Raw genomic sequence first — 27,237 nt, 5'->3', positions numbered from 1 at the left:
GAGGTCTGCTGTTAGCCTGATGAGATATTCTTTGTAGGTAACGTGAAGTTTCTCTTTTGGCAAACTTAGTACCGTGTTTTTGTGGTTTCGGTCAATCTGGCTATAACGTGTCAAGAAGCTCTTCTTGGGTTGATTCTATTTGGAGTCCTTTGCATTTCTTGGGACTGGATCTTTGAATGCTTCTCTAGGTTTGGAAAGTTTTCTTGCAGGATTTCATGGAATAGATTATCAATGCCCTTATGGGTCTCTGTGCCTTCTGGGATACCAGTTATCCAGATGTTTGGACGTTTGATGGTATCTCTTATTTCTGGTATATTATTCTCTTTTTTGGAGCCATTTTCTCAGTCTTCCTGGTGGATTTTTCCAGGCCAGCAATTCTGTCTTCTACATTTGAGGTTAGATTTTCTGTATGATATAGCCTGCCTTTAATACTTTGAAGGGAGATTTTGACTTCATGTATTATAGCCTTCATCTCTATCTGGTCCATTTGATTCGTTTTTATGGTGTGTATTTCCTCATTTAGATCTTGCAAGAATTTCCTCACCTCCTGGAACTTGTCAGCTCCTTCCTCCTGCCTCTTCTGCAGTTCATTGTCTCTCTTCTCTTTCATCTCTGTTAGCTTTGTCATTATGAATATTCTAAATTCGTTATTAGATATTTCCACGAGTTTCATTGTGCTGTCTGAGGATAAAGAGGAGTTATTTTTTTCCCTTGGAGGAGATGTATTTTCTTGTGATCCTTTAATGATTTCTAGTCATCTGATGGTTGGTGCATTTCTTCCTAATTCTTGAAGTTCAATCTGAGTGTTCAGAGACGTGCAGAAAGAGGTGATCTGCAATCTCTCTTCCACTCCGTTTTCACTCTGTGCATCAGATTCAGTGTAAATAGAGGAATATTCTGACTCTAATCGTAGTTAGACTTGGATCTGTCAAGACACTTACTGCCTAGAGACCACTAGAAATGAATCTGGAGAGGGGTGTCTCAGCAGAAAATCTTTGCTTTTAGTCAAGGAAATCAGTATTTCACAGTTGAAGTTCAGTATGCATCAAGAATCTGTTTTTTAAAAAAAACAGGGGCAGCACGTGGCATGGTGATTAAGGCACTGGATTCCTACATGACCAGTCACGGTTTGAGTCTTGGACCTGGCAGCTTGCTTGCGTGCTCGCTCTCTCTCTCTCTCTCTCTCTCTCTCCCTCTCCCTCACTCTCTCACTCTCTCTGGTCAAATTAAAAATAAATGGTGGTTAAGGGTGATGAACCATGGCCAACCATTGTTCTAGTCCCAGACCTGGCAGCTGGCTTTCTGTTTTCTCTGTCTCTCTTTGTCTCTCTCTGGTAAAATTAAATCAATAAATCAATAAAGTCAAATAAGTGAATAAATGCAATTAAATATTTTTTAAAAAGTATCTCATGTTTATTTCATACCCACATAATTTTAAGGATTCTTTTGAGAACCACTGATACAGTTCAAGTGATCAAAGTTTTTTATTCTCGAATTGGACAATATTTACAAAAGGCTTTTTGGAGTATAGCTGGACCAATCACATTCCACAAAAAGTGTCATGCAATTTGTTTAGCCAGAACAGGGCTAAAAGATGTCTTAAATTTTCGAGTAGCAATACACATTGTGTACATGTATTAGCTCATTGGTAACCACTGGCAGAGACAAAATAATATTGAATTGCAAGTAATTGATATTTAGTAATTGATATTTGCCACTGTTTTCATGGAGAACTGTTGCATTTTATATCTCTATTATAATCATTTACTTTAATCCACCTGCTTAATGAAATGCTTAAGCATTTCAAGCACACGATACGTGCAACCTCTGGGGAAATCAAACAGCGGCATTCTTTCTCACCTGGATGTAGACAGCCTGTTCACATCTCTTCCTCGGGCACATCTAGAAGGATGTGTACAGCTATTCTCTGTCACATCTGCCACTTGGTGCAGCAGCCCAGCCAAAACTAATACTGCCGCAGCCAAGGTTTTGAGACTTGATGAATAAGCAAGTCCCAAGGAGAGGACTAGAAACATGTTCCTCTCAAGAAGTAGAGGCATCTTTTATTAAAAGGCCAGAGTAGGGACCAGCTGTTGGCGTAATGGCTGTCGCTGAACTCCCATGTAGTCGACTGCGGTTCGTGTCCCAGACCTGGTGGCTTAAAACTCATGCCAGGTACATGTGCGTGCGTGCCCAAGATCCCAAGAGGAGAACGGAGGAGAAGGAATTGTGGCGTGGCCATCCCCCTGGGGGGTGATTTCTCGCTTTCTGTCTCTATGTCTCTCTCTGTCTGTCTGGTGAGCGCACGTGTCCTATAGCAAAATCCTCTTAAAAAAAAAAAAAGGCCAGAGTGGAGTGTCAGTGTGTTTCGGGCCTGGACAGTGGTGACCCTGGATGTATATGGACTCAACAGAAACCTTCCTGCTTCTCTCTTCCTCTCCTTCATTTTTTCCTTCCTTTCTTTCCTCCTTTATTCCTTTCTTATACTCTTGTTGTTTGTGTGTTCTTACTAAAGACTCAATTTATTGGTTCCACTCCAATAGAATTCAGTATGACGTGGGAAGTTCCCAGGACCCTTTATATGTTTCCGTTGCTGTTGGTAACTGTTCAGCGATACCTTGTCCTAGACATTAGAATTCCAAGAAAGAACCTGGAAGACAGTGACGGAGAGTTTCATTCTAGTATTCTGGATATCTTAGGACGGAGAGTTTCATTCTAGTATTCTGGATATAATAGCACACAGAGGAGATTTGGAACTAGAGTGGCATTATTCTGTTCTTGCTAGCTAATAATTTTGAAATGCTGTCCTATTTGCTTAGACTTGCATGGTGATGTGGATGGAATTGTGTACCCTCTCTCCACAAATTTCCTCTTCGATGCCTTAATCTTCAGAGTGACTGAGTTTGGAGAGAGGATCTGTAGGGGGTAAGTAAGGTTAAATGAAGTTATAAAGGAAAGGCTCTAATCTAATAATATTTCAGGACTTATAAACAGAGGAAGAGAGGGAGCAAGATCTTTCTCTGATGCTTTCTCTCTCTCCCTTCTTTTCTCTCTTTCTCTCTCTCACCACTTACAAAGAGGAGCTCACGTGAGTACACGCCAAGAAGGTCTGATCAGGACAGGTGTCACTCTTCAGAAAATCTTGGTTTTTTGTTTGTCTGTTTTTTGAGAGGTTTTTGCTATAGGGCACATGCACTCACCAGAGAGACAGAGATAGAGAGACAGAAAGTGAGAAATCACCCTCCAGGGGGGATGGCCACACCACAATCCCTTCTCCTCCATTCTCCTCTTGGGATCTTGTGCACGCACGCACATGTGCCCGGCGTGAGTATAAGCCACCAGGTCTGGGACTCAAACCGCAGTGGACTGCATGGGAGTTCAGCGACATAACCATTATGCCAACTGCTGGTCCCTCTACCAGAAACTCTTAAATGGCCAAGATGAACTTTACAGTTAAGTTTATTTACAGACAACCCTTTTGTCTTCTCTAAAATGTTGTCAGAGGAAATAATACTTCATCCTGTGTTCTGTTTTTATGTTGACAGTAATTTATCATCTTTCCTTTTTTATTATTGCAATAATTTCTGTATTCACAAAGAATACAGAATCATATGCTAGACGCTAGAGAGTTATCACTTAAAAGGTTTTATTAGATTTGGAATGTCTACTGCTTTTGCACTGGAAGGTAGTAAATAAGGGGGTGAAATGTATAGAAAGGCTCTATACCAGTACTTTTCTTTTTTTTTAAGATTTTTGCCATAGGGCACATGCACTCATCAGAGAGAGAGAGGAAAAGTGAGAACTCAACCCTCAGGGCTGGCCATGATGCCGCAGTCTCTTGTCTCTGCTCTTGGGCTTTTGGGCATGTATACGCATTCACCTGTGAAAAGCGTATGCTTTTCAACTGCCAGTTCTGAAACTTGAACCACAGAGTTGGCCACATGGGATCCAGCTGCCAGATAGTGAAATCTGGCAGTCTCTTCTCCTCCATTCCCCTCTCCGGATCTTGGGCACACACGCACATGCGCCCGGCATGAGTTTAAGCCACTGGTCTAGGACTTGAACCACAGTCGGTTACATAGGAGTCCAGCGACATAGCCATTACACCAACTGCTGGTCCCAATAATTCATTTGAAACTTGTATTTTGTTATCTTCAGAAGAGCTATAATCTGGCTTATATTTATTACAAAACAGTTGTCTTGTATTCTGCTCATTTGGCTTTATTCTAAAGCTCATTTGACCAAAGCAGTTTTTGTTGGGGCTCATCAAACCGCTAGTTGTTTATATCTTTTGCTCTCAAGGGTGATCATTGAATATCAGCTTATTGTATAATTAGAAAAGCAGAATATCCAGTGGCAGAGAATTAACCCAGGAGTCTGCTGTTGCCGGACAGCCGGCACAAATCAATGGACGTCAGTTCTGCCCTCTCCGAGTCACAGGGTGACGATGGAAAATGTTAAACGCGTTCGAATCTTAGATCATTCTTTATAGCAGGATAGGTGATGTCTGTTGACTGTTTCCTGGGCTTTTGTCCTGGTGCTGGGCATTTTGTACATGTTCTCTATTCACGGATTACATTTTATTCTTTCTAGCCAACAGCATAGTATTTGAGGGTGAATTTATGCAAGGTCTCACCTGTGGCAAGTCTGGGGTAGGGCTATCAGTTTAAGCATTTTAACTAAACCCACTTTACGTACTATTATACTTCATATAGTTCTCTTCACTCAGCCAATTTTAGTGTCTGTTTTACAGATAAGGAAACTGAGACCCAAATGATTGAACTGACCATGTAACTAATTTCTGTATCAGTACTAGAAACCAAGACTCCTGAGTTCAGTTTTAACAGAAAACAACCTACTGGCACACACAAGGCATTATTTTGGGGGGATAGTAAGTGTTTAAAGGATTCCATAATGAGTACTCACTACAAACACAATTTAAAAATAATACTGACCGAGTAAAATTACTGACTGGCATTATCTTCCTAAGAATTCAGGTATATGTTATGTTGAGTCAAATTTCTTTCATCTACTAATACATGTTTAGCTCAATTTCCATTTCATTTCCAGTAATTCTTTCTTTATGTATTTACTTATTTATTTATTTATGGAGAGGTTTTTTCGCTATAGGGCGCGTGCGCTCTCCAGACAGAGAGAGACAGAGAGACAGAAAGTGAGAAATCACCCCCCAGGGGGGATGGTCACGCTGCAGTCCCTTCTCCTCCATTCTCCTCTCGGGATCTTGGGCATGCACGCACACGCGCCCGGCGTGAGTTTTAAGCCACCGGGTCCGGGACACGAACCGCGGTCGACTACGTGGGAGTCCAGCGACATAGCCATTATGCTAACTGCTGGTTCCCCTCCAGTAATTCTTGATCTTGTTCTGTAAGATACAGTCAGTCATCATATTAACCAGAATATACTATAATTTTCGAGTGTACTACTTCAGATTACTAGAGCTGTGTTATTCTTGTATTCGTGATGTGCTGTGTCTGGTGCCCTGTTACTGGCACCTGAGCCCAAAGCCCTAGAGGTGCACCTGACTGACAGGCGCCGAGGACAGCAGGCGTGCGCATGCGCAGTGAGAGGACTCTAGCAGATCACTCTTTTGTAACTTCCAGCTTTCATGAATACTGACCTTCCTCAGGAGAGCTGGAACTCATTGCCGGTTCATGACACTGTTACCACCCTGAACCAGCCACCACCCACCAGGGCTCCCCTGGGGCTCCATAAGGAATTAAGTTTTCACTGCGTACCTTCACAATGTGTCCAGTCTAGTCCCGGCCTGTGAACTTCTGGGGGCCATGCTGAAACCACAGCATTCTGCAAACTTCAAACCATCTGATTTTTCTTTTAAATAAAATTGAGCTTTAGGTCATGGTGATCGATTTTCTTTTGAATTGATTTTTAGGAGCAGTCCTTTCCATTTTATTTTAACATACATGCTCTGAAAATACTCTTAGACTGTGCGAGTAAATACCATGTATATTAATGTTTGTCAAAAGAACTCAGTCAAAAACTGGTATGTGTACAGTTTCAGAGGCTGCGCCTGTTTTCTTCCTGACTATGCCTCTGGTCTGCGAGCGCACTGCCCTTGCAAATACAAGGTGAATGCATGTTTAGCAGTAAATTACCGTTAGTTACTGGAGGTAGGGAGACTCAGAAAGAACATATAAATGAATAACATCATGTTTTAGCTGTAAAGGAATTTATCACTTAGTGTTTCTTCTTACAAGGGATTTTAAAAGTGCATTCATCAGTCACATTTTAGAGTCAGTTTAAAATTGCGTACCTTAGTTTATTCTAGATTAAACTGAGCCATTGCTTTAGGTTGTCTCATAAATAAAAAAATACCGAAGGTCAGTGATTAAGACTTCATACCTGAGACTAACAGACTCCTTAATGGTTTTATCACTGGACTCTTATGGCCGACTGCAGTTCAAGTCCCAGACCCAGCAGCTTGAAATTCATGCTGGGCACATGTGCGTGCGTGCCCCAAATCCCGAGAGAGGAGAAGAAGGGATTGCAGGGTAGCCATCCCCTGGGGAAGTGATTTCTCACTTTATGTCCCTCTCTGTCTCTCTGGTGAGCACACACGCCCTATCACAAAAATCTCTCCGGGGCATGGGGAAGTGGGGGGAAGACCAGTGCTCGTTTGTTCTGTTGCTCCCAATGTTAGTGCTTGTGGCTTTGAGGGCATGCCAGTGGCCTCTTCCTTCATGTTAGTACACAAAATGTATCCTTATAGTTGGAATTTTCCTGTTGTTCTGGAACATTAGTGCCTAAATCAGTACCAGATACTCAGTAAAGCGCTGTCAGGTACATTCTGGTTTATTAAATCCTAATGCTTCTTGGGATATCAGATCTTGATGTGATTATGAGGACCAATAAAGTGGACTGAAGTCAAATGTTGGTACGGGTTCCTGAGGGTCACTGATACTTTTCTAATTGCAAGAAAACACATGCCCTGGCCAGGGAGAGGGAGGGGAGGGAGAAGGCCCTCTGGTGCGTGCAGTCGTGCTGGGATGCCCTCTCCACTGCCCCACCCTGCCAGGGTTTGGAGCACGCATGCCTGGCACGTACTTCAGGCGGCAGGCACAGTTTGGGCTCCTAACCACGCTGTCAGCCAAATGAGATCCGGTTTCCTTAACCATTGGGCCTTGGGCTAACTCCTGAATGGCAGTGTTTTGAAATACCCTTTCAACATTCTAAATTCACCTGTGAAAATATAATGAATTTCTGAATGACAGTTAAATATATTTATCCAATATTTAGAAGATAAAAAAACAAGTTGTTCAGAATGGAGACTATGGGGACCAGCAGTTAGCATAATGGCTATGTCGACTTCGGTTTGAGTCCTCGACCTGGTGGCTTAAACTCACACTGTGGGCGCGTGTGCGTATGTGCCCAAGATCCCAAGAAAAGAATGGAGGAGAAGGGATTGCGGCGTGGCCATCCTCCTGGGGGGTGATTTCTCGCTTTCTATTTCCCTGTCTCTGTCTGTCTGGCCAGCGCACTCGCCCTATAGCAAAAACCTCTTAGAAAAAAAAATAAAAAAGAATGGAGAGTAAGTAACAATTTGTGCTTGATTTAATACAGAGAGGTCTAGGTTCTCTGCTAGTTACTTAAGTGGCATTACATTATTGGATTTTTAAAACAATATTAAGGAATATCTTTCAACTCTCTCTTAAGATAATCGAGGTTAAGTCATTTGTTTAGCATGAAACACCTAGTAAGCGGCAGATTCAGGACTAACTCCAAGACCTTTCTTCTTTACTGCCTAATACAAGAAAATTAGATACAAGTCTTACAGATCTGTCCTGGAGAAATGCCACGTCTCTAGGGAAATGCTATTTCCCTAAAAACAAGTTATTTTTTTTTTTAACCTACCTCCTATAGTTTCAAATGAGAGAAAACCACGTAGGTTCTTTGGTGTCATACCTGGGAACAGGTAATATTGTGTGTGATATTTTTCTCACGTAGTTGAAAAGAGAGTGAAGGCTTCTAAACAAGGCGATGATAGGATCTGATTGGTTTTAATGGCATTAACATGACCGACACACACAGGGTAGAGAAATAAAGAATAAAGGAAGCTATCCCTGTAATTTTGGCAAGAGATGGTGACGTCTTAGGCCTGACGGTCAATCTTGGGCCTCATCCCTGAGGACTCTTGCCAGTTCTTCCTGGAAGTGGTTGGAAGTGGTTGAATTTGGAATTGATTTTTAAAGTAAAGCCAATAAAGATTTGTTATTAATTGGATGTATGTATTACAGAGTTAGGGAGGGAGAGGGAGTAAAGGAAGGGCAGAGAGACAAGGACGACTCCAAGAATTTGGCTTCAACAAGTGCAATAAAGTTAACGTTTTCTCGAGATAGGGCAGATGGGAGGGAGGCAGATTCTGGGATGGAAAGGCACATGCCAAGTTTGGTTTTGGTGATTTACGTTTTCAACTTGTAAAGGCAGTCCGTTCATGAAGACCAACTTCGGTGGGGTGTTCAACAAGTGCAATAAAGTTAACGTTTTCTCGAGATAGGGCAGATGGGAGGGAGGCAGATTCTGGGATGGAAAGGCACATGACAAGTTTGGTTTTGGTGATTTACGTTTTCAACTTTCAAGGCAGTCTGTTCATGAAGACCAACTTAGGTGGGGTGGATGTACGTGGGACTGGATATGAACGTGACCCTTGTCAGAACAGGCACAGTAAAGCCGTAAGATGGATGGGAACACTAGGCAGGGTGGGTATGAAGAGGAGGTTTAAGTCTGTGGAAGGAGCTCTGAGACGCGAGAGTTTCGGATGTAAAGGGAATTGTCAAGGGCTTGAGGAAGGTGCCCGTGAACACAGAGACCCTAGAGTGGTCTCCTGGGCAGCCAGTGTCGCAGTGGTAACATAGCACTCTGTGATACCACACCACACGGGCTGGGGGTCCTGGGTTTGCACCCCTGCACCCCAAGGCCTCATTCATGAGACCCATTCCTGTGATCTAGGTAGCTGAGGCTGGGTGTGAATCGCAGTCTGGATACGCTGTTAGGAGTGCCTGACCCTCTGTGCCTGGCTCACTCTTTCTCCTGTAGAAGAAATAAATAAATGAGATTTAAGTAAAAGTAGAATCCTGGGCCTGCAGGTGGGGCCGTGGTTAAGGTGCTGGACTCTCACAGGACTGTATTTCAAGGTCTTGAGCTGGAAGCTTGAAAATCACTCCAAGCATGTTCGCGTGTGTACCTAAAATCCCGAGAGGAGACTGGAGGAGAGACTGTGGCATGGCCATCCCACCCTAGGGGGTGATTTCTCACTTTCCTTCTTCTTTATTTCTTTATTTCTTAATCTCAGAGTCTCTCTCTCCAGTGAGTGCACACACCATATGGAGAAAAAGCCAATAACCCCAAAAGTCAAGCAAAGAAAATGTTACAAAAAGAGAGACCAGTCAGATGCATCAGGCTTTTGAGATAGATTAAGTCAAATATGATTGTAGTATAACCCAGAATGCGGCCGTGGGGAAGTCCATTGCCAACCCTGATGGAAGCTTGATGGAAGATTCTGTTACTTAAAAAAAAATTGAAACTGCCTTATGTGCTTCTATAAATTGGTGATTCTGATATAGGAAAAGTATGTTACCGTTGCTGTAGAAATTTGAGCATGTTTCCTGTGCTGTTATATTCAGATATTTTAGTCAAGTGTATAAATGATAATTTTAATTAACTTTCAGAATTAGTTATCTGATTCTTTTTTAAAATAATTATTTTATTTGATTTTATTTATTCATTCATTTATTTTTTAATTTGACCAGAGAGAGACAGACGTTGAGAGTGAGAGAGAGAGGAAGCGAGAAAGCAAGCCACCAGATTCAGGACTCGAACCCTGGTCGGCCATGTGGGAGTGTCCAGCGCCTTAACCACCACATGACCGACCAGGGTCCAAGTTGTATGGTAGCAAGGTCATGACCTGTATGGATAGACCTAATTGTAACCTAAACATCAGCAATGACTAACTGTACAATCTTTAGCAAGTTAGTGAAATTTCTCTGCGTCTCAGTTTCCTCGTTTGGAAGATGACAGGTCATAGCTATGTTAGGTAGTTGTTAAGTACAGTAGAGTAACACATGCGAAATCCTAATCAGATGTCCAGCAAATAAAGTGATAGACTGAAGAAGAGCCCAGAGCCTGAAATCGGGTAGACTGCAGTTCAAATACGTATACTACATGTGAAAATGGAGGCAAGTTTCTTCACGTCCCTTAAGCCTCAATTACCTTATCTATAAAGTGACTATAAAGAAAATAACCACTTTGTAGGGTTACCCGAATTAAACGAGATATTGCATTAAAGCTCCTAAGTGCCCTATACGGAAGGAGTGCTCAGTCCATGGTAGCTGTTTTTGTTTGTACTTGTTACGATTATCTATTTGTATTCGCTATTAACAGTTATTTGGAGAATAAAACCTGAGTCTTTGTTAGTTCTTAGTCTTCATTTCTAATCAAACTACATATCAAGTATAATATATGTGTTGGTATTTGTTTTGCTGCATATTTGTTTTTTGTCCAGATTTCACTATTGTCATCCATTAGTGATGTTAAAAGTCTTACATGGTTTGTAAGCAGTTGGATTATTTTTTTCAAAGTCATACTTGTCCCCCATAAAAGAGACACCTAAGTAGACGGTCAGAAGGAAAAACATGGAATACAGAATCCTTGAGAAATTGTGATATGAATGAAGCAGAAAAGGCTCTCTTTTAGCTAGTCTACCTGAAGCTATGCTTAAAGATTATGCCTGTGTACACCTTCTGATGAGGCAGCTGTGCCTCAGGTCCTGAGAGATGAGAAGTGGAAGCCAGGAAGGCTTTAGATCTGGAGTTTAAGAACAGTCTTTCCATGAAAATACCGAGACAGGACTGATGACAAAACCCAAAAGATTCTTACTTCAAGGGAGACCTTAGGAGTCATCTGGTACAGTCCTGATTTTTTTTAAGACAAAGAGTACTGAACTTCAGAGAGTTGGTGATGGTCCACTGTGAAGGCTTGAGACGGGTAGTTCTCTGGGGCCTAGTACAAGGACTGTTTCCATCAAAACGCACGGAGGTTCATCCATTCGTATTGCCAGAACTAAAGGCAGTGGCACATGATGGCAGGACTACTTGGCCTCTCAAATGATAAAATTGTGCAAATAATACATGTACAGTATAAGTGATATACAAGTTGAGGACATTGATTTATATTGTAAGATACTACATATTTTCTCTAGTACATTTTTTCTGAAAGATGAAACTTAGCCAAGGATTTTATTTAAAACACCTGCATAGCGACTACTTGTCATTAGAGAGAGATTAACATCAGAAATATTGTGGGAATCAATTTAGCAGTGGTATCAGTGGATTTAAACTATGTGTGATCCTTCCATGGATAGAAAAATTACACAGTTCTCAGTAGGGTTAAAATCAGTTTTAATAATTATATTTTGAAAATGTAAATATGCTAATGAATAGTACATTTATAAAGCTAACACCTTATTGTAAAAGCCTGAATAATATGAAAAAGAGTGATTTGATACTTGATTGGTCATTTGTGTTTTAAAGGATGAAAAATCAAAAATTATTTTCTGTAATTTGTACCTTATGTTGTCAGATACACTTTAGCTGGATCTCTAAAAGAATTGTTACTCAGTTGTGCACATGCATGTGTGTGTGTGTGTGTGTGTGAAATCCTTTATCAAATTCTATTAAGTTCATTTTTCTTTTTCTTTTCCTTTTTCTGTTTCTGTTTTTTTTTTTCTTTTTCTTTTTCCTTTCTTTTTCTTTTTTTTTTTTTAAGATAGGATTTCTCTGTGCCGAGTCCTGCCTCAGCTTCCTAGCTAGGACCACAGACACACACTACTGCATCTGGCCCTTAAGTTTACTTTTTATATGAAGTTGTCTAATATTTATAGTAATTGTAACATCAACCAATATTTTTACCTACTTCTAGTTAACTAGTAACTATTTCATTTAAAATCATCATAAATGGGAGCGTAGTACATTTTCCCACTATTTATCATCACGGTGTAAAACCGCAGGATAATGGCGTCATTTTCCCAGACGGTCACCTCTGCCTTTTCGTCTTCCTTTCCAGAGCTACATCCACGGGAGCAGCCAGGCTCAGTTCGTGGCAGAGTCGCACATCATTCTGGTGCTGAGTATCCTTTAAGATCCCAGTAAGTGCCTGAGGACAGACCAAGGCTGCATGCTAGCAAACGGATAAGAGATACTAAAATTTAACTGCAGTATATGACTAACTTTCTAATCACTATCTAAGTATGTCTTACTACTGTATAATTTTGTTATTATTCTCAATCGCTCAAATGGCTCGTAGTTTTCTTTTTTGCTGACCACTGAATTTCAAAGTATTACTTTATTTTGCATTGGTTATTGCTGGTTAGATTTGTTTGTGAAATGTATATGGTTTCCTTATATATGACCTCAGTGGGGAGGAAAAAAGTATCCAGTGATCTAAATAGTAGCATGAAAATGGAATTATCTTAGTGCTGTTTCTCTTGCATACGTGGTAAATCGGAGGAGAGAGCTTTAGAATACTTAGACATCTCTTTTAGAAACGTACCAGGATAAGTGCTGTGGGTCAGATCATACAGTGCAATTTACGCTTTGGCATTAGAAGGGTAAGGAGAAAGGTTGTAGGATCTAAATCTGAATATTCGTATAGCAATGTAAAGTTATCATTTGGGAAAACAGCTCTGTTTGGGGGAAAATTAATGTTTGTGGGAGTCTTGTGAAAAATGTGTGCAGGCTTAATTTACAGCATTGCTTGAACACATTCAAGTCTTCATCAGAACTTAATGTGTGCCTGTTAAATGTGATTACTATCCTAGTTTCTGAGGTCATCTGTTCAAGTGAAGTGATCTAGACCATAATTCACCATAACTAGAAACCTTCAAGTGTCTTCAGACTTATCTATTCCAAAACTCCTCTTCTAGGTAGTAAAACTAGAGTCCACGAAGGGTCATTAACTTCCTTTAGTTAGGAGAGAACCAGGATTAGAATTTATGTTTCTTTTCCATAGTTTGTTGGTTGTGCAAGTACTGAAGTTTTATATACAACATTTTGTTATGATCCATGACATAATTTCATGAATCAGTGTCAGCCATAACATCTTGAAGTTTTTTCTTTTAAAAATTATTGATTTAAATTTGTCATTACTGTTGTTTTAATTTGTTACAGGGTGTGTGTGCTCACCAGAGAGAGAGAGAAAGGGAGACGGAGAGAGGAGGGAGCAAAAGTGAGAAAGCAAACCATCACGTCTGAAACTCAGACCGTAGCCAGCCATGTGTAAGTCCAGCACCTCAACCACCACACCACCTGCTGGCTTCTGAAGTTGCTATTTTTTTTTTTTTTTGAAAGGTTTTATTTTTTGCTATAGGGCACGTGTGCTCGCCAGACAGACAGAGAGAGACAGAAGGTGAGAAATCATCCCCCAGGGGGGATGGCCACACCGCAGTCCCTTCTCCTCCATTCTCTTCTCGGGATCTTGGGCACGCACGCACACGCGCCTGGCGTGAGTTTTAAGCCACCGGTCCGGGACGCGAACTGCGGTCGACTACGTGGGAGTCCAGCGACATAGCCATTATGCTAGCTGCTGGTCCCCTGAAGTTGTTATTTTTAATTAATTGGAAAGACTATCTTTTTAACAGCAATTGAAAACTCATATTTTATTACTTTGTTTTCTCATAAAAATGCAGTTTTTAAGCCATCAAAAGGTTTTCGGTGCCTGGACCAGCTGATGGTGTGGTGGTCAAGGCACTGAATCTACATAGCAGACTTGGAAGTTTGAGTTCCTAGATCCTGTGGCTCAAACACCAGGTGGGATACGTGTGCATGCGTGCCCAAGGTCTCAAGAGGAGAATGGAGGAGAAGAGGAGAAGGGTTGCAGCATAGCCATCCCCCGGGGGAGGATTTCTCACTGTCTCTCCCTCTCGTTTTGTTTCTCTCCCTCTCTCTCCCCAGTGAGCACACTCGCCCTATAACTAAAAAAAAAAAAAAAAAAAAGTGCCACCTTTAGTTCATTCATGTAGTCTGTTTTATTTGCATACTATGGGCTGGGTACCTTATAGGAAGGGTCTTCTAAAAGTTCTTGGAAGATGGAATTAAAGTACAGGATTATTGTGGTACAACAAATTTTTGAAGTCCATGGATTTTTTTTTTATAATAATTTTCCAAAACTTTCTGAAGAACCTTCATATACTGAACTCTGTATTAATTATGGTAGAGAAAAAGACTGAAAGTGTTAATAGCACCTCTAATTCTCAAGAATCTCACAGACTTCCTTGTTTGTAATGTCAAGATTAGCAGTATTAACCACATCCCATTTCTGTGTGGAGTGGCTGAAATGGCATACTTTAAACTTCCAGTGCTCACTAAAGGCTACTTGGTTTATTGTCCCCTGTCTTCTTAGTCACCCATAACTTCAGTGGTCATAGATAGCTTGCATAAATACATATTTATTGATTGATTTGACAAAGGTGTAGATCACACTGGTCATAGATAGCTTGCATAAATACATATTTTTTGGTTGATTCTTTGGCTTTTGACAAAGGTGTAGATCACACACACACACACACTCATTCCCATAGTTTATCAGAATTCTAAAACTTGTGGTGGGGACATATTGATATGACTTCATTTTTCGAGAGTAAAATTTGTCAAACATATCCAATCTATAAGCTAATAAAAAGATATCATCCGATAGTTTGACCTTGAACATGAAGTTTGAGAAGAAATTATTAGTGACCAGTTTATACTACAGAGAAGCCAAACATTGCCCTTCCAAAATTCACGGAGCAGCACTGACCATCTTCTTCCTTTGTATCACTTTCCAACATTTTTATCTGGTCTACCCTCGATTATATTTATGTGGGTATGTGTGTGAATCGTTTGTATCTGCATCCCACACCTTGCTTACATTCACGCAGTCACCTGTGTGCTCTTTGGTTTCAGAACTAAGAACTACTGTGAGTATTTTCTCTTCTAGTTTGTCTCATAGCCTAGAATTGCAAGTCCCTACATTTAAGTAAACATTCTCAAAATGTGTGATCTTATTCAATAGCTGTTGGGTTTCTGTATTCCAGTTTCACCTGATAAAACATTAATACTTTGTACAATTCACAGGGGCCTTTGGTGAGAAGGAATGAAATACATGTGAAAGTGTTTATAGCAACAGCTCCTCTTCCTCATTCCAACGTAAGGGCTAGGCCATGTGTACACTTACGAAGTGTGTTTGTGAAGAAAAATGCATTTATGTTAAAGTAAATGATAAACACAAAGTACAGTATTTGTTGCAATAACTTCTTAGCTCTAATTTGTATATTATGGTTTCCTTTAAAACAGTATTTTAATCCATGGGTACAGCATTTCAGCAGTAGACTTTATTCAGAGCAACTAATCTGTTTAAGCGCATCAGTAATACCTAGCACGGGAATGAAAAGCTGTGCTGCGCCCATCATTCCATTGCACGGCAGGAATTCTCAAGGCTCCATCTCATGGGTTATTGATATCAAGCTAAGATTCAGGACGCAGAGAGATTTCACTAGCAGTATGAAGATTTCCATCTCATAGGTTGGAGTAAGCTAAGATTCAGGACACAGAGAGATTTCACTAGCAGTATGAAGTCTTCCATACAGATTTTTAACAGAGATACAGAAAAGAATGAAAATTTTCTGTTGTCTTTATGCTAACAGTGATTATTTGTTGCTTCATTCATCCCTTCTGTGTTATTTTATACTTTGGAATTATATATTACAGCTAGAGAACAGTTCTTCTACGAGGGTGGACTTGTGAATATTATAAGGAAAAGTTTAAAAGAAGCATTTTATAATCATTTCTGACTTTACTTTTACTTGACAGAATGTATTTTTTAACTTACTTTTTTCTTGTAATGTGCATGTGTATTTTTTCTCTTTATGCAAAGAAATAAATAAAAAATAAATGCCAGATGGTTACATTTTTGTTTGTCTATAGAGAACATTTCTGCCTTTAGGTTTTCTTTTCCTAATTTAGTAAGTCAGATAATTAGAGGGTGTTGCTGTATTCAAAGTTTTATTAAAAAAAAAATACTAAGAGAAAACAGAATATTTGGTGTCATAGGTTGTAGATTCACATTTACTAAAAGTAGGATTTTTCTTCAGAACGATAGTGTTTTTTTCTCAGTACTTTATTTTAGGGAAAAAAGAGCAATCATAAGTAGTTTGTGAGAGGGAACTATATGAAAATGAAATAGATTCCATTTTAATAAGGAATATATGTGAACTTATGTAATATTTAAGTTTTTTCCCAGTTAACGTTCATTTCTAATTATGTCAATTCAGTTATGTTTTCCAACACCTGATGCAAGTGTAAACAACTATTTGCTATTGCAAAGAAGGTGGAATGACAGAAAAATACCTACGATCCAGCATCACAAACATTCTAACTGATGGCTTCAAAGAAAGTAGCCAGAAAGGAGCAACCTGATGCTTAGAGAAGGTGAACCGACTTCCCAGCTGGGTTTTGAAGTATACGAAGAAGTGTCACAGACAGAATGACGGAGGGAGGGTATTTCAGTAGAAAGTTCAACGGGCACAGTAAAATGAGAGAAAACAGCCTGTATTGGAGGAAGATAAGAAGTTGACCGACTTTGGAGTACGAATTATAAAGAGATGGCTGAAAGCTGGTTTTGCTAGATAATGAGAACCTTGTTTAAGTTTTGAACTTTATCTGGGACAATAAATGTAGTCAGTATTCCAACATTTGCAATTCGCTGTCCCTTTTCTTTTTCTCTTTAATTTTTTAATGAAAGCGAGAGAGCAGACAAGTGCTGGAAGAGCTGAAGGAGGAGAGAGACACACGGGTACTTTGTGGCAGGGTCTCACCATTGTGTTCTCTACCCCAGTTAGTTAGGTGAGCGCTACCGCACCCTGCCTGCCCAGGTTACCTGGACCTGACCCTGGCTCTTCCTTCTGTTCTCCACCTTGCACAGGGGCACCTCCCCTTGTGTAGTGGTGGCTAAGCCCACATTCTGAATTCTTTATAGGTTGAGCCCTGAGTGTCTCTTTGAATGTGGCTGTGGAAAGAGAAATAGTGACTTGTATCTCATCCTGTTTAAGCAACAGAAGATCTCTGGAGGTTTGCTCTAGTAACAATATTAAGGATAAAAGATGAAGGGAGAACAGAGAAAGTGAGAGGCATTGGCAGTTCTTCTGGCTATAGAGGATGATCCTAAACCAGGGAACCGGCTGAGTGACTCCTTGCTGTTTGAGGAAGAATTACCAAAACTTGGTTATAGATGGCACAAGCAGAGTTCCAGGAGAGGGATCAGAGATGATGAGGTCAGTTACATGTCAGAGCACAGCTTTGTATGAACAAAACTGAGAACTATGAAGGAAATAAGTTGTGAGGAGCTAGCCTAACGAAATTACAAATATCTATAGGCCTTATATTTGATTGATGAGAAAGGATTCAATGTGTTTAAATTGCTAGAGGTCATAAGGCTAATCAGCTGCAAGAGTCAAGAACTTAAAACTTTTGGGGCCAAACAGTGGTGGGCAATAAAGCACAATTCTCTGCGAACCTTCCTTCATGTGGAAAGGTTCTGGATTGACACCCAGAGACCTCCCTGAATATGTTGGGCACTCACATGTCCATAGTCCAGGGCTGGCTGGAGCTAGGAATGGATTGCAGTGACAAGACCCTGGTGGGGGGTTTGTCTCTTTCTTACTCTCTTTGTCTCTCTTATGCTCTGGTGAGTGAATGCACCCTATAATAAAAGCTTTAAAAAAAAAAAAAAACAACTTCTAAAATATGAACTTCAACACTGAGAAGTCGTCTTTAATAGAAAGGCATGTTCATGGCACATCGTCTCCTTATAAGTGACTCTAGGGACAGTAAAAGGAGCAAACCAAACCCCCACAGACATATTTCTGAAGAGTGACACCACCTCAAGAAGAGCCTCAGACAGTTCCGTCAGGAATATTCCAGAAGGCATTATTAGCATAGGGCATGACAGCTCCATGTGTGCTCCTGCCTTTGATGACCTTCTGTCGATCCTAGAATAAGATGTGGAGGTGGAAGACGGTGACACTGACGCCCCTGACATGGCGAGCCTGGGCTCCTGTGTGTGTTTGTGTCCTTATGTTTAACACAAACACTCAAAAGTAAAAATAAATAAATACGTAAATTGTAAGGTAGGAAGAACTGTATAGACTAAAGAAGAAACTTGTATAGCTATATAATGTGTGTTTTGAGCTAAGTGCTATTCCAGAACAGTGTAAAACTTAAAAACTCGGAAGTTTCTAAAGTAAAAAGTTACAGTAAGCTGAGATTAATGTATTAACGAAGAGTTAAAACATTCCATTTGATATGGCTTGAGCACACAGTATTCATGAAGTCTAGTGTAATGTGTAGTAAGTCCTTAGGCCGGCACAGCAAGTTCTCACCACTGACTCCCCCAGAGCAACTTCCAGCCCTGGGAGGTCCATTTGGGGTAGGTGTCCTAGGTAGTATACTTGGTTTTTTTTTTTTTTGAGGGGGGGGGTTGGATTTTTTTTTTTTTTCCCAAGTTTCATAGAGCTTATGTACTTGCTGGAGATAGACAGAGAGTAAGAAAGTGAGAAATCACCCCAGGGGGCATGACTGCAATCCCTTCTCCATTTTCTCTTGCAGTTTTAGTCATGCATGCACATACCACCTGGTGTGATTTTTTAAGCCATCAAGTCTGGGAAGTGAATTGGGGGGTTGGATTTTTTTTTTTTTTCCCAAGTTTCATAGAGCTTATGTACTTGCTGGAGATAGACAGAGAGTAAGAAAGTGAGAAATCACCCCAGGGGGCATGACTGCAATCCCTTCTCCATTTTCTCTTGCAGTTTTAGTCATGCATGCACATACCACCTGGTGTGATTTTTTAAGCCATCAAGTCTGGGAACTGAATTGTGGTCGGCCACGTGGAAGTCCAGCCCCTTAACCACTGTGCCACCTGCTGGCCCCGGCGTACCTATGTTTTTTTGCTTGTTCATTCTATGAATGAGAGACTTGAAGGGTACAGCCCCCAGCCAGGGTCCGACACAGGTCACCCCCAGCCTGCCTGGATGACAGGATGTGTGCCTGGTGTAATCCGGGAGGTCTCCAGGAACCGTCCTGTGGGGGTCAGCTTAGCAGAGTGTCACACTTACCACTGCGCCACCGTCTGACCCCACTTTTTATCTTCTACACCTTATTCTTGTTGCCCCTTCTGTGTGTTTAGGTGTGTTGGAGTTGTCTCTAGTAGTCAGTGCAGTGACACGCTGTACAGTTTGCAGCCTAGAGCAGTATGCTATGCTATGCAGTCTAGGGTGCAGTAGGTATACCACCTCGGTGTGTGTAAATACACTATAATGTGTGCACAACAACAGAATTGCTTAATTACACATTTTCCAGGACATATATCCCTGTTATTAAGTAGAAAAAAGCCCCAAAAGAGTGGTGAGAGTGGCCATCCTTGTCTTACTCCAGTTCTTAGTGAAAGACTTTCCTCTCTCCCCCATTCAACATGACGTTAGCTGTGGGTTCCTCATATGTGACCTTTATTGTGTTGAAGTACATTCTATCCATAGTTTGTCGAGCACTTTTATCATAATGGGCTGTTGTATTCTGTTGAATGCTTTTCTTTATCTAGTGAAATTATCATACAGTTTTTGCCCTTCACTTTGTTGATACGGCATATCACATTTTTGGATTTCTATGTGATGAACCATCCTTTCATCTCTGGAGTAAACTCATTTGATCATAGTGAATACTGTTTGTGATGTGGTGTTGGAGTAGAAAACTAGACCAGTATCCCTAATGAACATAAATGCAAAATCATAAATAAAATACTATCAGTTATGTTTTTAATGAAGCTTTCACTTTTCTGAAATTTGGTAATACTCGGGCTTAATGCATAGATCTTAACTAAAATATTATTAAAGAACAAATACATAGGTTTTTTGAAACTATAGTTGCTTAAATTAATATGACATGACATGAAAGGGGGCCATCAAGTGGCATGGTGGTTAAGGCACTGGACTCCCACATGGACTGTGGTTCAAGTCCCGGACCTAGCAGCCTGCTTTCTCCCTTTCCTTCTCTCTCACTCTGTCTCTCTCTGGTGTGTGCACCTGCCCTGTAGGAATTTTTTTTTAAATGATAAATAAAATTAAATAAATCCTTTAAAAATGACATGAAAGATATGAATATATGAAATCATGTATAAAACATGTAATTTCTTAGAGTAGAAAATTAGAACTGTAGTGATCAAAGAAGATAAAGATAGACTTTTGGTTACAGAACTCAACACTCAAAGCCTCTCATTTGCCATTGAATAAAATAACTTAAAAATCTACCTTTTTTGCTAAATATACATATAAATATGACATGATAAAATAGATAGTAATTGTAAGCAGTGATTTGTTTTCATCAGAAAACATCACTTCACATTTACAGAAAATTTACAGAAATGTGTTATTTTATTATCTAAACTAATTTTCCATTGTTTCTACCAGTAGTTAAACCACATAAGATTTTAACCTCCTTTGATTGTAGAGTGTTCCACTGAACGCACTGAGACGGTTTATGTGTGGCTGTGGGTACAGGGCACGTGAGTGCTAGGACCAGCCTTCCTGTCAATGTAGAACCTTCACCTCCCACTCTTCCTTAATTCTGCACATTCTTTAAGTCCTAAGATCCCAGAAAGATGATATGAAATAAATACCAATTGGAAGTAAAAGTGTAGTTGGAAAAACAAAGGTCCTACTACCAATAATATTTTTTTTAATTGCCAGAGGTCTTCTGTTGTCAGAGAGAGCACAATACTCGACCCTTACCAGTGACGTGTGGTCACTGCAATTCCCTCCTCTCCACTTCCCCATCCTGTCAGGATTTGGGCCACATGTGCACCCATGTCTATAAAGCTGCCAAGGCTGGGATTTGAACCATGGTTGGCCATGTGAATCAGGCTCCTTTAACCACTGAGTTATGTGACTGGCCCCTATCAAAAATAACTTTAAAATAATTTTAATTCTTACAAAGTACATTGCTTTTACTATAAGAAAAATATTAATTTCCCCTTTATAATGAAAGAAGATTATTTTACTCTGCAAATGTTACCAATCTGTGATAAGGAGCAAATGTTTCTCTTATTTTAATTTGTTATATTCAAGGAGAAACATACTATAGAAGAAATTAATGATGGATGCAAATTGAAGATAATTTTAGATTCAGATTCCTTTAGGTCTCGAATATGCTCACATTCTTTTTCAACATCTGTTCTCATTTATCTTTAAATTGACCAAATCCTGATTCACTTCCTAGAAGCAACAGTAAACTTTATCATTACATGCAGTTGAGGATGGATTATGATATAATTTTGTTACTAGTTCTGTAGGATGCTTAGTGCCTTGGGGTATTCTCTATAATTTACCCAAGTAAAAGCTTCTATTTTATGTGGGATCGTGGCAGTATTTTGACTTTTTCTAAGCAGTTGGAAAACGATTGACAGGATCTGCAGAGACTAGAGCAGTGATAGGAATCGATTCAGCTGTCCAAAGCAATACATAAATAAGACCAGGTGAGTGTGTATGAGTGGGGAGAGGGGGGAAAGTTAAATCAAAGGAAAATTAAGATTATTTTGTTACAAATGTAATTTCCCCCAAAATAATAAGTATTATATAGGATTTTCTTTTCTTTCTAGCCAAAAATATTTTACTTGATACAAAGGAATTTAAGATAAATGATTTTCAATTTTAAAGCTATCTTAAGTTGGGCTGGGCTATGACATGGTGGTTAAAGCAGCTGGATCACACATGGCCCATCAAGTGGTTCAAATCTGGACCCAGCATCTTGAAAAACATGCCGGACGAATGTGTGTGTGCCCAAAATCCCGATTGAGAATGGAGAAGAAGGGATTGCAGTATGGATGTTTCTCCTAGGGGTGATTTCTCACTTTGTGTGTGTGTGTCTATCTGTCTGTCTCTGTCTCTCTCTGGCAAGCACATGTGCCCTATAGTAATAAGTACCAAAACAAAAAAGATACCTTAAATTAAAAAGATACCTTTAAATAATAGAGAGGGAGGGTTAATGAATTTAAAGCCATTTTAGTTTAATTCATATGTCTTATAGTCCTCAAGTTTTAAGTGGAATTTCTGCTCTTTTCTTGTTAAAGCCTAGAAAAATCGGTTTACAAGATACTTCTAAGAAAGAGAACACACGTGTTTACTGATCCTACTGCTTCTAACAGCATATTTCACTGTGGGATTAAACATAGCCTATGTCCATCAATAGTAATCCCTTTGCTATAAAATTCCTACTTTGAAGTTATGTATAAGAGTTTACTAAATTCATCATCTTTCTCTATTTTCAAAAACCAAAGCAAATTTTTGTCCGATATGACAATATGAACTTTCTTTGGCCCTCACCTTCAATTCTCTCTCCTCACGCTCAGTTTTTTCTAATGGATTGGCAAACTAGGACCAGCACAGGCCAAACCCAGCCTGCCTTTAGGAAAGTGTCTTTGGAGCACAGCCACAGCCACACCCACTCCTCTACACACTGCTGCCCCCCTCAGTAGCATACATACAGCTTGTGTAGCTGCAAATACTTCCTTCCGGATCCTTTGCAGAAACTGTTTGCCAGCTTCTTCTCTGTAGGATGTGGCCCATAAAGAGCACAAAATCTCCTAGTTTATTACTCCAAGAACAGTTGCTGCTAACTTTCTATCACCCTTCTTTCCCTTCAGTTATTTCTCTGCACATTTTTTTGTATTATTTCTTCTGAGAGTGAGAGGGTGCCAAGCACGTGTTCTCCCAGCGGGACCTCATCTTGCTATCCCCCCTGAACTTCCGCAGTCCCAGGTCGTGGGCACACACACACACGTCTGGATTACTCGAGAGGCCTGCGGATGTGAACCAGGACCCTTTCCACGTGGACCAGCCTCACAGAGCGTTCTCTTACCTCATCTAGCCCTTCTCCGCCTTTTTAAAGAAAGAGATGCAGTTAGGGCCAGGTGGTGGCACACTGGTAACACAGCTTGACCCACAACGGAAAGGTCCTGGGTTCACTTCCTGGCTTCAGATCCCAAGACCTCCCTGAGCATTCTGGGCACAGAGACACATCCCCGTGATCGGAGCCAGCCGACATTCCGGCATGAAGGCCCTGTTGTAGAGTGTCTCTCTCTCTCACAGAAGACATAAGTGAATGTTTAAAAAGAGAGGTTAAGTTATGTATCTTGTATTTACTGACTTTCATTTGGCATGATGACAAAATTGTCTTGTTTTGTTATGAATAACTTTTTTATTTGTTTCATTTTATTATGGCTACTTAATCTATCACGTATATGTTCTATATATTATAGTTATACATTGACATTTTTAAAAATGCACTAATAAATTATTCTAAAACAAACATTTTGTATGTATATTAAGACTGGCAGTATTTACATTTGTCCTTATCTATTAAAAAATCTTGCGGGAACCAGCAGTTAGCGTAATGGCTATGTTGCTGGACTCCCACGTAGTCGACCGCAGTTCACGTCCCAGACCCGGTGGCTTAAACTCACGCTGGGCGCCTGTGCATGCATGTCCAAGATCCCGAGAGGAGAATGGAGGAGAGGGGATTGCGGTGTGACCATCCCCCCTGGGGGGTAATTTCTCGCTTTCCGTCTCTATGTCTCTGCCTGGCGAGCGCATGCACCCTATAGCGAAAAAACCTCTCCAAAAAAAATAAAATCTTGCAAGAGAAAAGTTTGTGGGTACTTAACATCTACTCTGGCACACATAAGTCTATGATAATTGTATATCTGCTGGAATTTTAGATGTTGAAACCTCTAAATTTTACTTGTCAGACCTGAGGATTGTATTCTGTTCCTGCCTTCTTAACCTAATACAATAGGAATTTTGCATGTTATATGAGCTAGTACATTTTTTTTTTTTTTTTGGAAAGGTTTTCACTTTCGGGCACATGCGCTCGCCCGAAAGACAGACAGAGAGACAGAAAGAGAGAAATCACCCCCTGGGGGATGACCATGCTGCAATCCCTTCTCCTCTTGGAATCTTGGGCACACACGCACATGTGCCCGGCGTGAGTTTTAGCCACCAGGTCAGGGATTCAAACCACAGTCAGCTACATGGGAGTTCAGCAACATAGCCATTACACTAACTGCTGGTCCCAAGCTAGTACATAATTTGAAAAATGCCACATTGTTACTGTATTTCCTCCCCCCAAAAAAACAGTTATAAGCGTGTTGGGAAGAAAGTGTGTTGTATTCCATAAAGATGTACAGTCATTAAATGTAAATTAAAATAAATAAAGTTTATTGTCTTAAAAAAGTTAAAAGAATTTGATTTAAAGAAACATGAAATGTAAAGTTATATAAAGGTAAAATCATAATTTTGATAAACATTTGAAACATAGTTTTGGGGAATAATTACTTTTTTTAATTATATAATTTTTGTAGTAAGAAAATTTAATGCTACAGATATTTAATGCAAAAATAGAGCCAGGAGCTCTGTTTTACCCCATTCATTATTATTTTTATCTAACCCTGATACCATCTTGCTTCTTGTCTTTTCTGCTTTGTTTGATTTGCACCTTTTACTCACTAGCTTTGTGACTCAGTGAGTAGTTCACACCTCTGTGAATTTCAGTGTTTTTATTTATAAATGGAAGATAATACCGACATCAAAGGGTTGCTGGTACTGAGTAAGACAGTAAATAAAATGAAGTTTACGTCCTTTTGGGATAACAGGAAGTGACAGGAGAAAGATAGTAAGTAAATAGAAAGATACCCAATGTGAAAGTTCTCTCAAAAGCAGCGTTACATGAAAAGTTAAGATAAAGGAGATAGAGCAGTCTGTAGAGGCTTCTCTGATGTCCTTGAGCAGACATGGTAGAAGGATGTGCCGAGTCGCATGCACACGGGAAGCACGTGGGCACTGGGAGTGACAGGTCCGAGACCCTGAGGCAGAGGCCTGGGTGGCCGGAAGAGTAGCTAGGCCAAGAGCAAGGGGCAGAGAGGTCTTGGCAGTGTCGGGGTGCAGGCACGTGTGGTCACGGGGTGCAGGCACGTGTGGTCACGGGGTGCAGTCATGTATGATCACGGGGTGCAGACGTGTAGTCACGGGGTGCAGTCATGTATGATCACGGGGTGCAGATATGTGTGGTCACGGGGTGCAGACACGTGTGGTCATGGGGTGCAGACACGTGTGGTCACGAGGTACAGACACGTGTGGTCACGGGGCTGTTCTGAGGTCCTGACATTTTACTTGAGTGAGACAAGAAAGCATTTGAATGCTGAGCAGATGTTACCAGGCTCACTGTAAAGCTGTTAGAAGAGGGGCCGGCAGGTGGCATGGTGCTTAAGATGCTGAGCTACCACATGGTCCGCCACATTTCAAGTCCTGGACGTGGCGGCTTGCTTTCTCACTTTCCCTCTCCTCTGTCTCTCTCTGGTAAACACATCTGCCTTATAAAAAATTTGAATCATAATAAACTTTTAAAAATATCTGTACTAGGAAAAACTAGGGAATAGTTTAATGCCTAGGAATAAGAATTAATTTTGTAAGTAAAAAGCACTTACAAAGGAAAATATTAATAAATGTGGCCACATTCATATAACAGCCTCTGTATAACAAAACATTTTAAAAGACAAGACATGGCCAACAGGTGGCATGGTGGTAATGGTGCTGGACGCTGGACACATGACCAAGCATGGTTCGAGTCCCAGAACTGGTGACTTGCTTCCTCACTTTCCCTCTCTCTTTCCTTCTCTGTCTAGTGAGTGCATGTGCCCTATAGCAAATTTTTAAAAAATTATAAAAATAATTATTTTTAACATATAAAGTAGGAAAATTTATATGCAACACTTCTTTCAATTCATATTCAGATAAAAATGAAGATTACCTACAATTTAATAGAAGTGCGTGTGCTTTTGGGAAAATGAGCAAAAGAAAATAAGCAGAATACAAAAGAGTAAACAAAAAAGCAGAATGTACATATCAAAAGATGCTTAGAGGGACCAGCAGTTGGCGTAATGGCTATGTCACTGGACTCCCATGTAGTCGACTGCGGTACAAGTCCTGGACCCGGTGGCTTAAACTCATGCCAGGTGCGTGTGCGTGCATGTCCAAGATCCCGAGAGGAGAATGGAGGAGAAGGGATTGCAGTGTGGCCATCCCCCCTGGGGGTGATTTCTCACTTTCTGTCTGTCTCCCTCTCTTTCTGGTGAGCGCACGTGCCCTATAGCAAAAATCTCTCCAAAAAAAGAAAAAAATAAATAAAGATGCTTAGAGTGAAGTAGTAAAATAATACTGCTCCCCACAAATAGTTTGGTAAAAATCAGTACCCTAACAATACTGTGCTAGTGAAATATAAGAAAAATAGAATCTCTTACATTGCTCATTTTAGGGGACAATAGGACCAGACCTAACAAATTTGAAAATACATATATCCAGCCTTTCAAAAATTCTGCCTCTAGGTATAGATGCCCAGGGAAATATTGCACATGTGTACTAGGAGGCTTGTAAAATGACATTAGGAATGTTTGTAATTGCAAAGCATTTGAAAACAAATGTCATTAGTTAAAGCAACAAAATGTGATAATGTAGTATAGTCTTTATTTATTTATTTGAGAGATTTTTGCTATAAGGTGTGTGCACTTGCTGGAGAGACAGAGAGAAAGTGAGAAATCACTCCCTGGGGGTGGGGGGATAGCCAACTGTATTTCCTTCTCCTCCATTCTCCTCTCAAGATTTTGGGCATGCATGCACACACACCTAGCCTGATTTTCGAGCTGCTAAGTCCAGTACTCAAACCATGGAGGGCCTTGTGGGAGTCCTACTCCTTAACCAGTATTCCACATGCTGACCCCTCTAGTCTTTATTTGGCCACAGGGATAGGTATGTTCACAATTTAGCCAATACCATAGTTTGATTAGTACAGCTTTATGGTAACTTTGACATAAAATATGATGTCAAACATGATGACTTCAAAGCCTTCCAGATTGCCTCTTTTTTCCAAATTCTTTGCGGTATACTTGATTCTTTCATATTGTTATAATTAAAAAAACCCAGAAAAACAAAAAAACAACTATTTTCCATCCTTGGAGATAAATTTTTGTTTTATTTTGTTTTCTTCTTTTTTTTTTTTTTAATGTTAGAAGTTGTGTGTTTATGCATGTATGAGAGAAAGAGAAAGAAATAACCCCCCCCCCCAAACACATCAA

General features: G+C 40.3%; 1 protein-coding gene across 1 annotated transcript in view; it reads left to right on the top strand.

The window, feature by feature from the left end:
- The window catches only part of TUSC3 (tumor suppressor candidate 3), a 194,967-nt gene that overhangs the window by 130,388 nt on the left and 37,342 nt on the right, over window positions 1-27,237 (top strand). The window contains exon 7 of the mRNA XM_006167752.1: window positions 12,097-12,160. Coding sequence (XP_006167814.1) covers window positions 12,097-12,160 — 64 coding nt within the window. The remainder of the gene's footprint in view (window positions 1-12,096; window positions 12,161-27,237) is intronic.

Source organism: Tupaia chinensis, unplaced genomic scaffold, assembly GCF_000334495.1.
Source record: "Tupaia chinensis unplaced genomic scaffold, TupChi_1.0 Scaffold145057_1, whole genome shotgun sequence".
NCBI classification, from domain to species: domain Eukaryota; kingdom Metazoa; phylum Chordata; class Mammalia; order Scandentia; family Tupaiidae; genus Tupaia; species Tupaia belangeri.
This window is presented reverse-complemented; position numbering and strand designations above follow the sequence as displayed.